General features: G+C 36.4%; 1 protein-coding gene across 1 annotated transcript; it reads right to left on the minus strand.

The window, feature by feature from the left end:
* Positions 1–8,210: 8,210 nt before the first annotated feature.
* On the minus strand, positions 8,211–14,044 carry PRL (prolactin). The gene is made up of 5 exons (XM_005525249.2): positions 14,017–14,044; positions 12,360–12,541; positions 11,839–11,946; positions 10,235–10,414; positions 8,211–8,402 (listed from the first exon to the last, which is right to left on the minus strand). The coding sequence occupies exons 1-5, from the start codon at positions 14,042–14,044 to the stop codon at positions 8,211–8,213; spliced, it is 690 nt and encodes a 229-aa protein (XP_005525306.1).
* Positions 14,045–14,840: the final 796 nt, after the last annotated feature.

Below are 14,840 nucleotides of genomic sequence, written 5' to 3' on the forward strand. Positions count from 1 at the left end.
TTTCTTGCTTTTTCAATCTGCACATGGGAAGAAGTACTGAAACATTGTTTGATTGGCTTGATTAAGAATGTCTCTGTGAGGAAATAAAAATTGAAATCAAATGAAAGGACTTTGCTAAATGTCAGCTTTTGTACTACATGGTCATTGCATGTAAGAAGTTGCATTTCATGATTTTTTGGGCTTTTTGTTTTGTTGGTTTTTTTTTAAAGGAGGTGGTAAATATAACCCCCCCACCCTCCCACCCCCCCCCCCATTTCTTAAGCTTTTCTTAACTTTGTGATCTTTTGGGGAGTATCTACCTGCTTGAAACTAGCTCTAGGAAAGAGGTGCATATGTGTTACATTTTCCTTATGCCTTCAATATGTACAGTTGAAATGTGATATATTTTGCATTTAACAAAAACCAGCAACAACAAAGAAAAAGCTCATCTTACAGATTATGTATATGGATTAGTATAAAATAAGTTTCTGCTTTTCAAAATAACCTCTTTCCACTATATAAATCTATTTTGTTGGAGAGTAAATTTAAATGCAGTTTGCAAAGCTGCAATTTCAGTATATGTAATAGAAGTCTTGCTGATTGATTTTAAGGTTATAACTCAAACAAAACTATCTTTCATCTCTGAGGCATGAAAAACCATTTTTCATCTTTTGATTTGCTGGAGGGAAGGAATGCCATCCAGAAGGACCTTGCTAGGCATGAGAAAACGAGCCCATGAAAACCTCAGGAAGTTCAACAAGCCCAGGTGCAAAGTCCTGCTCCTGTATCATGGCAATCCCCAGGATCAATCCAGCCTGGGGGAAAAATAGAAGGACTTGAGGATGCTGGTTAAAAAATTTAAATATGAGCTGACAATCTGTGCTTTTAACCCAGAAAGTCAATCACACTCTTCATCAAAGGAAGTTTGGCCATCAGGTTGACAGAGATGATTCTGTCCACTCTACTCTGCCCTTGTGAGATTCCACCTGGAGGACTGTGTCCAGGCTTTGGGTGCTCAGTACAAGTACTGTTAGAGCAGATCCAAAAGAGGGTCACAAAAATGATCTGCTGGCTGAAACACCTCTCCTATGAAGAAAGGCTGTGAAAGCTGCATCCTGAAGAACAGAAGGCTCCAGGGAGAATTTATTGCTGCCTTTCAGTATATAAATGGTGTGTCTTGTCCTGTAGTGACAAGGGACAGCAATTTGGACTGAAAGAGGGTAGATTTAAATCAAATAAAAGGAGGAAATTTTTTTAAAACAGGGTGGTGAGATGCTGGAATGTTGCTCAGAGAAGCTGTAGATGCTCCATTATCACAAGTATTCAAAGTCAGGTTGAATGAGGCAGTGAGCAACCTGATCTAGAGAATGTCCCAGTCCATTGTGGTGGGGTGGCTGACAAGATGATCCTTCCAACTCAGATCATCTAGTGATTCTATGATTCAGTGCATGCTTCAGAGGTGCTTCTTGACCATCTCTCCAAACATGTAGTACATGTTCAAGACTGTAGCATTACCATTCTACTCTTTGCCCCCAGTCAGATTTATGCTGTGACAATAAAATATATATTACCCTTAATTTAGGTCAAGACAGGATTCATAATCCTTTTGATAAAAAGGCTATACCAGTTATGGCATGGCTTGATATTAAGGAGATATGCACAGTATAAAAAATTACACAGGTAGCTTTTCCCACTCACAGCAGTAGTGTAGCTTTTTTTTTTTTTCCCTGAGTTATGACATGCACAAGAAGGGTTTTCTAGAGGACCAAAAACATCTTGTGAAGCAGTGCTGCTATCTAACACTGCATTAAAAGCTTCAAGACTTGTTTCGGTATTAGTCTCTTTGTCTTATATTCATCTAAACATTACTTTCACTTAGATGCAATCTCAAGTGAAAATAAAAATAAATGGGTGTCCTAACCTTCTTGAAAACCATTTCTGATGCTTTTGCTTTGCATTTTTCATGGTGCTATAGATCAAAAGCTAATCTCTCAATAAACTCAGCCTGTGCATTGCACTTTCTTCCATCACATGGCCCTTGAGAGACCATGAGAGTATTTTCTAATACCATGAGATATTTTCTAGTACAAAATGATAAAGAACAGAATCCTTTTTATGCTCTCACTTTGATGCAACAGGGACACAGAAGAACAAATTCCTTGCAAATAACACAAAAAACACTTTAAAGAAACGCTGAGCTGCTTATTGCATTAACATTGACATGAGGACCCATGGTCTCTATTGCATGGGCCTCATAAAGATACCATGCAAATCCAATCAATTCAAGTACCTTTTGTCATATTAAGTTATAGTACATGTGCTGTAGATCCAGGATGTTGGAACATCCAAAAGATTCAGAGGCTTTAGTTAGGCTTGGATAATCATCAAAAGCTTGGAAAGTTTTTTGTGCTATATGAACTATTTTTATCCGTGAAATCAGGCTGGAAATCTCCCAAGACTGGGTCCTGGGGAAGATTATTGTTATTTCAATCATCTGGCTAAAGAAAGAGCCTATTGTCATGTGTGATTATTGGCCTAATCCTGCAAACCATGCACAATGCTTTCAAACATGAAGTCAGTAAAGGTAAGCACAATAATATCTATATATATTTCAGGAGCTATTTCTACCTCAGCAAAAGAGTGAAAACACTGGCAGAGAGACAAGCTAATGTTGTGTACCATACTTTCCTACTTGTCTGAATTATAAATAAACAGAGCAGGACCTTGTTGGGAAGGGCTCCTTTATTCTTCTGCCTTAGTGTACAGTAACAGTGTCTTGGTTGATGAGTGTGGGTCTAGTAATTCTGATAATACTGTTAAATATATTTTATTCTTATTTGACACTGAAAGGTGGAGGGAAGTAGTCATCCTGATAGGGAAAAATATTCCATTATTAAATGGGAATATTTTCAGAGTTAGTCATTTAGTGCATGAATCAATTCCTATTCATTGAGTGCACATGCATGTTATCTATTCAGTATTTGCAAACGCCTTTGCAAGATGTGCTATATGGTACAAATAGTATAACTTTACAGATTGATATGCTAGAGTGAGTGCTCTTAGCATTTTTGATGACTCACACTGTCACTTGTGAATTAATAAGTGATCTGAACTCTTCAGTGTAATGAACCCTATCATTTATTGAAAAGGGAAAACTGTTCCCATAATTAGTGTGGTGATGTTTGATAAGAAAATTCTGTTTTTGAGGGACTACTATTATTAAATATTGTCAGTAAATACTGTTCGTTTTTATAGTTGGCAAAGCACTTTCTGGCAGCCAACTTGATGAAATTTGGTGAAGAATTTGTTGTAAAAGTGTTCTTTAATAAATTTTGTCTACTATTTCATAATTAAAAAAAAAAAATTAAAATATTGAGAATATTGAAAAGGTGGGAATTTGCACTAAAGGGTTCTGCCTGAGACATGTCTTCCTAAACCCCAGAACGTTAGCATGGCATGTGTGGGTGATTAAAAGGGCATGAAAAATAATTAGTGACAATGTAAGCAACATGTTTTTTTACTTCCCTCAATACATTAAAGCAGTAGATTGGAAGGTGAGTGTTGTATCCTTCAAAATGACCTTGCATTTTTTGCATGTTCCAAAAGTCAAATGGGAGAAGTTTGTGAATTCTTATTTTTTTCACCAAAAATAGAGACAGTTTGTACTGCTTTCACTGTACGGAAAAAAAAGATTTAATTCAGAGCACATTGGGCACCATTACTTGTCTTTCATTTACTCCTCATAGCTGAATGCAGGGAAGAAAAAGAAAAAAATCACCATGGAAAAATGTAATTTTTTTTAGTACTTAGTTATGGGGGATATATCTAAATGCAGACTTAAAATCCCAATAAGAATAGATATCGTTAAAATGTTATCTGATAGTCAATGAGTTATTTGGGGAAAAAAAGCTGGAAAACCATGGCTGACACTCCTACTGTTTCAAAGACTGATGTTGAATTTACCCTCATTCCTTAAGATGGATATGAACATGCAGAATTTCAATAGAGGGTCATTACATTTTAAAAATGTTGGTTTAAAACCTTTTCTAGTGCTTAATATAAATCTGTGTGTATTTAATCCTACATTTCAGTTGAATTGAACATTGAGGCTCAACATCAGTGTTCAAGATTCAGCAAACTGATTTGCAGGCACAAGTCATTAAGAGCTTGAGACAGAAATAGTCATGTATGTTAATAGCTTTATAGATTCACAAACCCGGTAGTTTCAGAGAGAATATGTGTGTCTGTGATGTTATTCCCATGTGTGATTGTACAACTATGTTTTTTTAGTGTGTGGATATATACATAAGTATGATTACAGAGTTTACATTTCTGACGTAATTGGTTGCTCGTATACATTTCATTTATAATAAGCAGCCTCAGTTTAAAATGTAGCCCTCAGAGAATTTCTGTTCAGAAATTAAATTTAGAAGATGTGTGGTTCCTATGCTGTGTATCCCTTGTTATCAGAATTGTGGATTGTCTTTGAAATACTATTATAAAGGTCAGCTCTATTGTACAGATGAGTTGCCAAGCTATAGACAAAACACTGGAGGCTTTTTGTAGGATCTCAAATGAAAAAGAAGAAAAAAAAAAGGATGATAGGAAAATTATCACATTATTAGTTAAGTAGCTGATTCCAAATGACATATACTGTCAATAAAATCTTCCCTTATTTGTTTTAAAATCATCCTCAAAATTATTCTGTTTGCTCCAGTGGTTACTTATTATCCTAGAGTCTAGAAACGCACATGAATAGCAAGTCAGATTTCTATTTTGTGTATCTATGCTACTCTGTTCTGTTCAGTGATAAATGCTCGCAGTGATGAATGGGCTTAAACTTCCTACCATTTAGATTTCATGTCACAAAGTGTTATCTTAAATTAAGTGCCATCTATGGAAGCTTGAATATAATTTTAAAAGGGAACAGAACGCATATTCAAGCTAAGTGAACCTTTCCATTTCTATGCAATCTTAAATTAACAGAAGTAAAGATATGAACAGATTTTTAAATATGGCCAATTTGGGCATTGAATAAATAATTAGAAAACCAGCCATTTTGTGAAGTAGCCAGAAGTTAATACACTTGGGAAAAATGCTTATAGATATCAGTTTCTTTCACTTAGAAAGAACATGCTTGTTTTAAGTTCAGTTTTATATAAGAGTTCTGCAATATAATATAAGGCATATATAATATATTTAATATTTTATATTATATATTATACATTATATATTATACATTATGCATTATGCACTATATATTATATATTTTATATTATATATTTTATATTATATATTATATATTATATATTTTATATTATATATTATCTATTATCTATTATCTATTATCTATTATCTATTATCTATTATCTATTATATATTATATATTATATATTATATTATATATATTATATATTATATAATATATTATATATTATATTATATATATTATATTATATATATTATATTATATTATATTATATATTATATATTAGTTCAGTTTTATATGATATGAGAGTTTCTTGTTGGATAAAAGACAATAGCTGCTCAGGACTTACAAACACGCACTAAATAACACAATGTTTCAATCACAGAGTCATAGAATTGTTCTGGTTTGGAAGGGGCCTTAAAGATCATCTTAGATAAAGAGCCAATCCCCTTGTGGTCAGGGACACTTATTGCTAGACCAGGTTGCTTGGAGCCCAACCTGGCCTTGAACACTGCCAGGGATGGGGCATCCACAACATCTCTGGGCAACCTGTTCCTGTGCCTCACCACCATCACAATGAAGACATTTTTCCCAATATCTATCTATTAATAGAAGGTAAGAATGTATTGTTCCTACCAGCAGCTCTAAGAAATAGATTTTCCAATTGCCCCATATTGTGGCTTGAACATTCAGAGTCTGAAGGGTTTGTCCATGGCAGGGCGCTTTACAGGGAAGGCATAGCTTTGAATGTGGTCATGGGCTTCTATGTCTCTCTGTCTCTGTGACAGCTGTGATGACTCAGAATATTAACCAGATCACTTTTTAATGCTACTTTAGTTAAGCAGCTGCAAAACAGATAGCTTTTCAGTTGTTTAGATTCCATTTTTGTCATACTCTTGTATCTTTCCTTATGAAATTAAAAAAACTCATAATTGTGCTAAAATAGGCTGTAATAAAGCCAGTGCATGCAAGTTTTAAACTGTTGTTTTAGCACTGTAATTTTTAAGCAGTTAATGAAAGTCATTGTTTTAGATCTAGTCATGTAAGTGTAAAATTATGAATGTCTGCCCTATTAATCAAGTTGCTTTTGAATTCTAAAGAGATTCTGAGGTAGGAGTTTGCTCAGTGAGACATAATTGTTTTTCCAGCTCAATACAGACTAGTCCCATTATTCATGTTTTCTTTTCAATAAGAACTCACACTGTAATTCTAAGCACTTATGATAATTACAAAGGACATTTTTTCTTTTCTTTTTTTTTTCCCCTTTCCTTTAAAATGCATTCCCCCCCTCCACTGGCATTATAACAAAAAAGCAGAATATTATAACCATTTTAAATTCTAGTTGGGACACTTGCATTTTGCCTGGAAAATTTTACCCATTTTCTTCCTTGACTGTGCTGTACAGCTGTGTGTCGTTAAAGTGCTGTTGCATATGCCCCAGGTTTTGTGCATTTCAGAGCTTATAAAATATGTCAATTGTGGCTGTCCTACAAGGTGATTTTTCATAGATTAAAATTTGGCTTAGTGTATACTTACCCAGATAAAGCTTGAGGCAATCAATAATTGAAAACATGAAGAGATTAAAAGGCCATTATATATATGCACAATTAGAAATGCAAGTATCATCGCGTTCTTGTGGAGATGGCTAAAATGAGACCTTCCTAGCAGTTGGTATTGTCTAATCTCTTACAAAAGTACCTACTATGGCTGTGCTTATTCTGTCCTGGTAATGAAAGGCTTAAGCCCTCAAACATCTTCTCTGGTGTTTCACTCTTCCTCTGAGCTGGCTCCAACCTGGAGCAACATAGCATGCTTGTCTAGTGGGAAGCCACCTCCAGGAGGAGCTGATTGGAAATTAATCTCCAGTTTGATAAAACTGTGCGATGAAGCCGAGGCTGAGTTTATTTATTGCTTACAAAGACTATACATGGATAAGGTCAATGGCTTCTGTTGCAATTTGGCATCTTGTTGTTCGACTGTAGGCCAGATTTTTTCAAAAGTAGTCAATCAATACAAAAAATTTTGATCTTTCCAAATTTTCAGTGTGTAACCATAGTGTTCTCAAATGAGTGTCCTACAAGCTTTTTGACTCAACCCAAAGTGAATGGAGACACATTGGGTTTAGGACAAAAGATGCCTCAGCTCAGCTGGTGCCTTTTTATGGCTTCAGAATTCTCCAAGTAACTACAACTACCACATCGCCTGGGGGGAATGTGAAAGGTAGATGGATATGATATGAATGCCCTTCATTTCCCTTTGAGACCTACTGAAACCAGTTGGTTCCTTTGCCCTAAGATAGTTACCTCAAATATAATGAACCATCCCTTGGAAATGCCTTTTCTTGTCAGTAGAGATGTAGATATATCTGTATCTCTGTCCTTAAAATTCTGCATGTGTCTTCTCTCTCCATGAATTGCATGGGGAACCAAAGGCTGTGTTAGTCAGGATGGATTTCTTAAGCTTTCTCTCCCTTACTCTGACAGATTTTGTACAGAGTAAAATAATTTGATTTCAGACCATAATTTCGCTTTAGGGTCCTTTAGTGTAATAGGTAATTAATCTGCTTTTTTATGTCCCTCCTTTTTATTTCCTCTCTTTTTGGAGAGGGTGTAAAGACCAATGCAAGTAAGAAGTCCTGTCATCAGTAACTAGAGACTGTGAAGCCAAAAGAGGAGCTACTCTTAAAGTACAAACCATGCCATCTATTTTTTATTCACTGATACCACCCAGTGTTACATGCTTTTGGATTTAAGAACAATTTTATTTGTATCTGCATGACCTGTTTTTCACTGAAATACTACTAGGGGAGGAGATTAGACAGAAAAGTGTATTCTTGTATACAAGTAGTTGGTAATATCTTAAAGCACCAACACATGTGGTGCTAATTGTTGCAGCCAGCATTCATACAAACATGCCTGAAAGTTACTGACAATAACTGTACAGTGTGTGATTTTCATAAAGTGTCAAAGCATCAAGAACACACTGATGAATGACTTCAGTACGTGATTAGGCCCATGAGTGCTCAACAATTGTTGTCGTGGATTAGGCGGCACTTCAAAACCTTGAGATAGTTGTCAATTTTGTGGGAATCTCGGCGGAGGCAGTGCAGCAGGTTGTAGAAGGCAAAGAGTCTGGAGTCCTCATCAGCAAGCTGCAGGGATGGAAGTCCGTCCCACGGAGTGTAAATGTCATTTTCGACCACCCCAGACTGAACCTAAATCCACAAAGTGGTATTAATAGTAAATGATAATGAACCTGACCGGATGTAGAAGGCAGCATTTAAAATTCTGTCCTTGAAAAACGCTAGGTACTAGTGTATGGCTTCTAATGTACTTTCTATTGTGGCTCACACTATCTTGTACAATGTTCTATATATTCATTCATATTTTGAATGAATTTGTCAGATTTTTCGGTTTATTTTCCTAAAACATGTAGAAAGCGTAACTGTGGCAGTAGTGCTTTAAGAGAACTAGTGTGTTAACCAGTATTCAGGGAAACTTGACTTCGCAAAGAAATCAAATCTTCCTTCATGCTTGGACTCATCAGAGACATCTCTCTTTGGCTCCCTCCACCTTCAAAACTTTGTTAACACTTGTACTTAGAAGTTGTTCATGTGTAACAAAAAGATTAGTCTCAGCCCTTACCAGAAAAAAAAAATAAATCTCAGCGATACATATTCAAAGTACTGGGCATCATAAAAAAAAAATGTTGAATGGTACAAGGACTTTTAATGTTAGAAAGCTGCATGTAGGGACAAATGTAGTGAGTTAGTATCTGAGGTGAAGACTGGTTTGGGTCTCCTTGTTTGAAGACAATCATTAATTTTCTCTTATTGCATGAATCTACCTTTCATAACAGGAAGTCTATGCCTATTGATGCCTGTGCTCCATTCTTATTTTGCACAAGTTGTACTTTGTAAAGACATATAGGGAATATCTGTGAAGCCATTATCATTTAGTTTAAGCAAAAGAAAAAAAAAAATAGACCCAGTATGACTTGAAAATATGGTTTGACACTAATGAATGAGCCACTCTTATCTCTTTCTGTAAATAATGTGAATGAGAAGGTGGTGACAGGTCAACTGGAGCAGCGCCTGACTTCTTACTCTTATCTTGGATCCTCAGCTGTGCCCTTTTTACACATGGATGTGTGATAGAGATGTATTTGATTACACTGATAAATGTATTTGTAGCCTAGATGGTATAAGGTTTCTGAGTGAAGAGACACCTAACTGAAAGAGAGTCCGTGAGTGATCCAGTGGAAAGTGGTGAATACAGCGATGGTGGCACTCTTCATGCTTTTCAGCTACTCAGAGCAGTGAAGTCAGAACCTCTTGTCAACATCTAACTCACTGACAGAATGATAAATTCAGTGACTAACAGAGACCCCTTTAAAAATAAACAAGCAAGAGCTGGTTTTATTCAGGAAAGCTTTCAATCAATTACTGGCAACAAGAGCTATTCAAGCAGGGGTTTTGTGAGACAACAGCCTTGTTGTCTAAACTCACAAGTATAGGGAGAACCAAGTCAGACATAGAGTCCAGAGGAATCAGTGTGGTATGAAAAGAGAAATCAAAGACATCAGGGTTACTTTGCTATATGCTGCATCTTCGCTATAGCCCAGACTCCCAGAACTGTTTTAAACAAAGTGTCTGTTTCCAAAACCTCTGTATATATTTGTATACACACACACACACACACACACACACACACATATATATATGCACATGGAAAAAATGGAGGTGCATCCTTAAACAATCAGGATTGCAAATTGAAAATATCAAAGATAAAATGACCATAGTCAGTCCTGATGATTACACCTTCCCCTGAAGCATGACTGGGAGTGTGATGGGTTATTAGAAATTGCAAGATAGTGGAAAAAAAGAAATCTGAGAGAAGAAAGCTGAAAGGTTGTCAGACTCAACTGCTTTGTCTCCCTTTATCTTCACATCTACTGTTTCCCCTCATATTCTAGGTAGGGAGAGCCTATCATTGTACACGCCTTCCTTAAAGCAATTGGCTGGAAGGGTGTTAAGGACCTACTTACCCGCCCAACTATTTTCTCCATTCCTTCTAGAAGTCTCTTGTTTTGTTCTTCAATCTCCACAGCCTTCCAGAGAATGGTTTCTGGAGCTTCTTTCATTCTTTGTACTTCAGAAGCCAGGTGGACCAGGGGATCATTCCAGGAACGCAGAACTCCCAGTATTAAATTCAGTAAGTCTTCGTGCTGCTCCCCCACAGTAAGGAAAGGTGGTCACAAGAAGAAAGTTAAATTCTGGTAAGATTAGAAGGCATTTAGAGCAGTGTCCTCAGACACTGTGACTTAGAAACTTGTTCCAGAATCTATCACTGAATGAGCCCTATAGGCTTGTCTTAGATACCTCTATGCAGCTGCATTTTTGAAGTTTGTCATTGATGTCATCATGTTCTGCAATATTTGCAGCAGAATATTGTGGAGGAAAATATAATCAAATATTCTCAGCACTAAAAACTAGCAAGTATTAATATGTCTCTGTGAAAGCAAACCCAGAACTTCTTATCTGATTTTTGATGAATGTTTTAAAATCCACTGATTTTTTTATTTTATTTTTTTTTTAATTTTTTTTAAAGTTTAGTACTGACTGGAAGGTGCACATTATGGTAAACCACTAAATACATTTTATTGCCTCTACATAACTCATCTGTCCTCCCCTTTGAACAACAGTGCTTCCAGCAGTGGCTCTCTGGTTTCAAAAATTGTCCTTTCTTGTGGGCACTAGGAATTCATCAAGCTTATGGTTAAGGTTGTGGCAGTATTAAACCTTTTCTTGTTTGCTAGATGCACAACCCAGGGTTGTGGATTCTACTGCTCCCACTAGAATTTCTAAACGGCACACTGAGAAGCTGGTAATACTGTGGGATTGAGAAGATACCACCACTGCCATGAAACTGATAGAGATTTCACTCTAGAACATCCCCATTTATACAGCTCTGCTTATCTTTTTCCCCAGAGAATTTTCAAATCATATCTGTGAACACAGGCTGAACAGGATTAGTCTCATCTTCACTGTAGTTTATAATTATTTTAAATGATGTGTACATGTAGTGTGTCTTATATATTTTTTAGATTTTCACACTGGAGTCTTTGTATCAGGATGTTGATGTGACCACTTTTACCTACTGGTAACACAAAAAAAATATCTATTCAGTGTTTTTTCAGTAATGCCAGTGTTTTGAGTTACTGGAAAACTATTTACCTCTAGAGTCTTCATACAGCAATGTATTTTTATGTTTGTAAATACATTAATGGTTTATGTTTTAAGATAATGTTTAAAGGTTGTAGTGTTCTCAACACTGCACAAACACGGTAACTGGCATTGCTCCATGAAGTAGTGTTTTAGTTGGAAATAAGATGAAATGATAAATGTGCCATACAGGAAAAGGAAGGGATGATGAAAGTCACTGGTACTTACATATGCTGTTTGTAACTTAGAATTAGCAAATAAAAAATGTTAAATCAACTTTGGCTTTTTGGTGTTTTCCTCTTTCTGACTTTCTTATTCTGATTGAGTTGCTCTGCCTCTCAGTCTGACAGATGCCTCACAATTCTGTAACCCTCCTTCCCTGCCTTCCCCTGCTCTGTAACTGAATTATACTGGAAACGGGACTTACATGAATCTGCTGAGCCTGCTCCTTGTCTTCAGGAGTGGTTAAAGACGCAGTGTGGCAGCTATTGACAGCTTTTGCAATGAAGCCCCGGCCCTGGGCGTAGCGTTCATCCTGCAGATCAGCACAGACAGGTGTTATTGAGACAGAAAGGTAAGAGCTTCAGCTCAAGCACTGTGCTAGCTAATTGTTGTTCCATAGCTTTTATCGCTGCTTTTATGCTGTAAAGGTCAAAAGTTCCTGGTGAGTCTCTAGAGTGGAACTGGCATGCAGGAAAAGCAAATGTCCCACAGATGAAGAATGATGGGAAAATGGTATCTTTTAATAGAAGTTCTGGGGATCTCAGAAACATTCAGGACTATATACCGATTTGGTCACCACTGGGACTTTCACCGTCTGTTCAGCAGTCATGTTTATTTACTTATTATATGTTAACATATGTTTGTGATTAAAAAGTATTAAACTGCAACTTTATATTTTCTTATAGGAAAGAATATAGGAAAAGCTCTCAGGAAAAGAGTACTTACAAATTCATTGAACATTTCTGAAGAGAGGAAGTGGATGTAGTGTGAAAGTTTAACTGCTCGGTCAAAAAGTTCCTCAAGGGAAAGTTGGCAATTGACAGATCCATTGGGGCAGATTGGCAAAGAGGTCACTCCTTCCTTTGTCAGAAGCATGTGGGACACCAGAAGGGCCACCAGCAACAAACCTATTCAAGTTTAAAACACAGGGCAATGAGCTCACATTGACTTGCAGGTGTATTTAGAAGCAGCTGTCAGAGCCAGATGCTGGGTGATTCGGGCTGTGCTGTGGCATAGCTCAGAGTAATCCCTGTGCTGGCTGCTGAACAGCAGTGGAGGACAGACACACTGTAATTCTTTAATTCTTTTATCCTTTTTCCCCTCTGTCATCCTGATGGCACAGCAGAGCCTATTACAGAGTTTGAGGAGACAAGGTAACCTGTGCTGTAGTGTACAGTGTGTTCTGAAGTCTCTTACTAAGTGTCTGATTTTAAAACAGAGTGATAAACAGAAGGAAAAAAACCCCCAAACTCCTTCACACTGCAAATATAGGTACATAAATACATTTGTCCAGATATATAAGTCTGGAAAATAGATTGGTCTTTTTTACTTTCTTTCTTTTTTTTTTTTTTTTCCTTCCTTCTCCTCCCAAAGGTCCTTTTCTTCTTTGCAGACATTTGGAGTTAAATTAATTTTTGTGAGAGGATGGTTAGGTCACTCTAAAGGCTGTGATTGCCCTGGGAGTTCCTTCAAAAGATTTCCAGCAGCTGTGTTTCTTTGCTCTTTAGAGTTTAACCCTAAATTTCTTACTTCTTAGAAATTAGTGATAATCTTTGTCCTTTCTCCTGAGCTTCTGAAACTGATTTTGAGAACTTCATGTTATCTAAATCACAAAAACTCATCTGTTTAAAATTTTTCATGTTAATTTAACAAAGTAAAGTTTTTTTTATTCAGTGAAATAAAACATACAGAGAAAAAAAAGGAAATAATTATAAGAAAATATTTGGTAAATAAATGTACTTGTTCTGAGACTTTTACTTCTGGAAATTGACCTGTTACCTCTATTAGTTCACTAGACTTATTTAAAATTCTATGTTAAAGTGTGCTTCATAAATCAGCAAAACTATGCCTAAAGATGTCATGTGATAAGTTTCTTTCTAGCTCTACATTCAAGAGAAGGTGGATTTACACAATATTGAAGTAAGCCTTCCTCCTCCCCCACAAGCAAGGTACATGCTGGAAGCTGCAGCTAAGAAAGATCTCTAAGGAATACCTCCATGAATAAGAAAACCTGGGAGTTTTTGGCTTGGAAAGTCGATGACAGTTTTGAAAACATTAATTTAAAAATTACCACATCACCTCTAGACTTGTGGATAATGATGTCTAGTCATAGTCTTCAGAGTGGTGCAGGAAACCAGTCCAGATTCAAACTTGCACATGCATGTGTGACATCCCTCAAACCAATTCTTTGTAACACTGCCCAATACAAAGGTACTCTTAGAAGACAGAAGGCATCAAGCTCCTTCAGGTTTTGCCTTTTCTGGCAAACTAGGTGACTGGAAGACCTCAGTTTCTAGATGTGTTACATTTCAGCTGCCTCCTAATTCAATCAAAATGGAAAGAAATATAAAAATTGTCGGCAGGTGAATGTTAAAGTTCTTACCTTTCAGTGAAGCCCCCTTGGTGTTCATGGTAGTCCTGGATGATGACTTGCTTTACCAGAAGGAAACCTCAATACTTGCTGTTATTCTCTGCAAATACCACTTTTATATACACCATCCAGGGTCCATTTTGCATACATTCAGCAGGTTGTGGAGTTTGCCTCGATAATTACAAACATCAAATTGCCTTTCTTCCGCATTCATATTCAGTATTTTTTTGGTTCTTTTTTATTTATTTTTTTTTAAACTTTAGCTGTGAGGGGGAATTTCATTAATAAGTTGAGCTGTGGGATCCCAAGAAGGACTGAATGAAGAGAGTGCCAAAATTTTGCCCTGAATGAGGTGAAAATGCCATCAATCCTAGAAATCTCCAGTTCTGAGACAGACATTCTTAATGTTTCTAGCTTGCTGTTCCCACTCCCCAAGATAGTCTTCTCATCCGCGTTGCTTCAGCCATCTAAGCTTGTTTACATTAAAATTCTGGCTATTTGTGGGAGGCAAACAGTAGTTTACAGTATCACCATTGAGAGAAATTGCATAAACTGAACAGATATTTATCCAGAGTAAAGGGAACGGATGTTTCTGGAAAGAGAGGTCACTATCTGTAAAATTTTAGATACGACATTCATGGCCAGTTAAAAAATATATTACACAGCACAAGACTTGGTATAACTGGTCCTCAGTCTGAGAGATCTGTGTAGAGAAACAAGCTGAGTTTTTACATTAAAAAAGTAAAAATTTAGAAGAATTGAAGAGGTAGAAATTATATATTTACTGCTTAATCTGAAATGTCTCATTAATAAGTTTGCATTATTTAAAAAGAAAC

Source organism: Pseudopodoces humilis, chromosome 1, assembly GCF_049639895.1.
Source record: "Pseudopodoces humilis isolate 2021_Gansu_Grassland_sample_001 chromosome 1, ASM4963989v1, whole genome shotgun sequence".
Taxonomy (NCBI): domain Eukaryota; kingdom Metazoa; phylum Chordata; class Aves; order Passeriformes; family Paridae; genus Pseudopodoces; species Pseudopodoces humilis.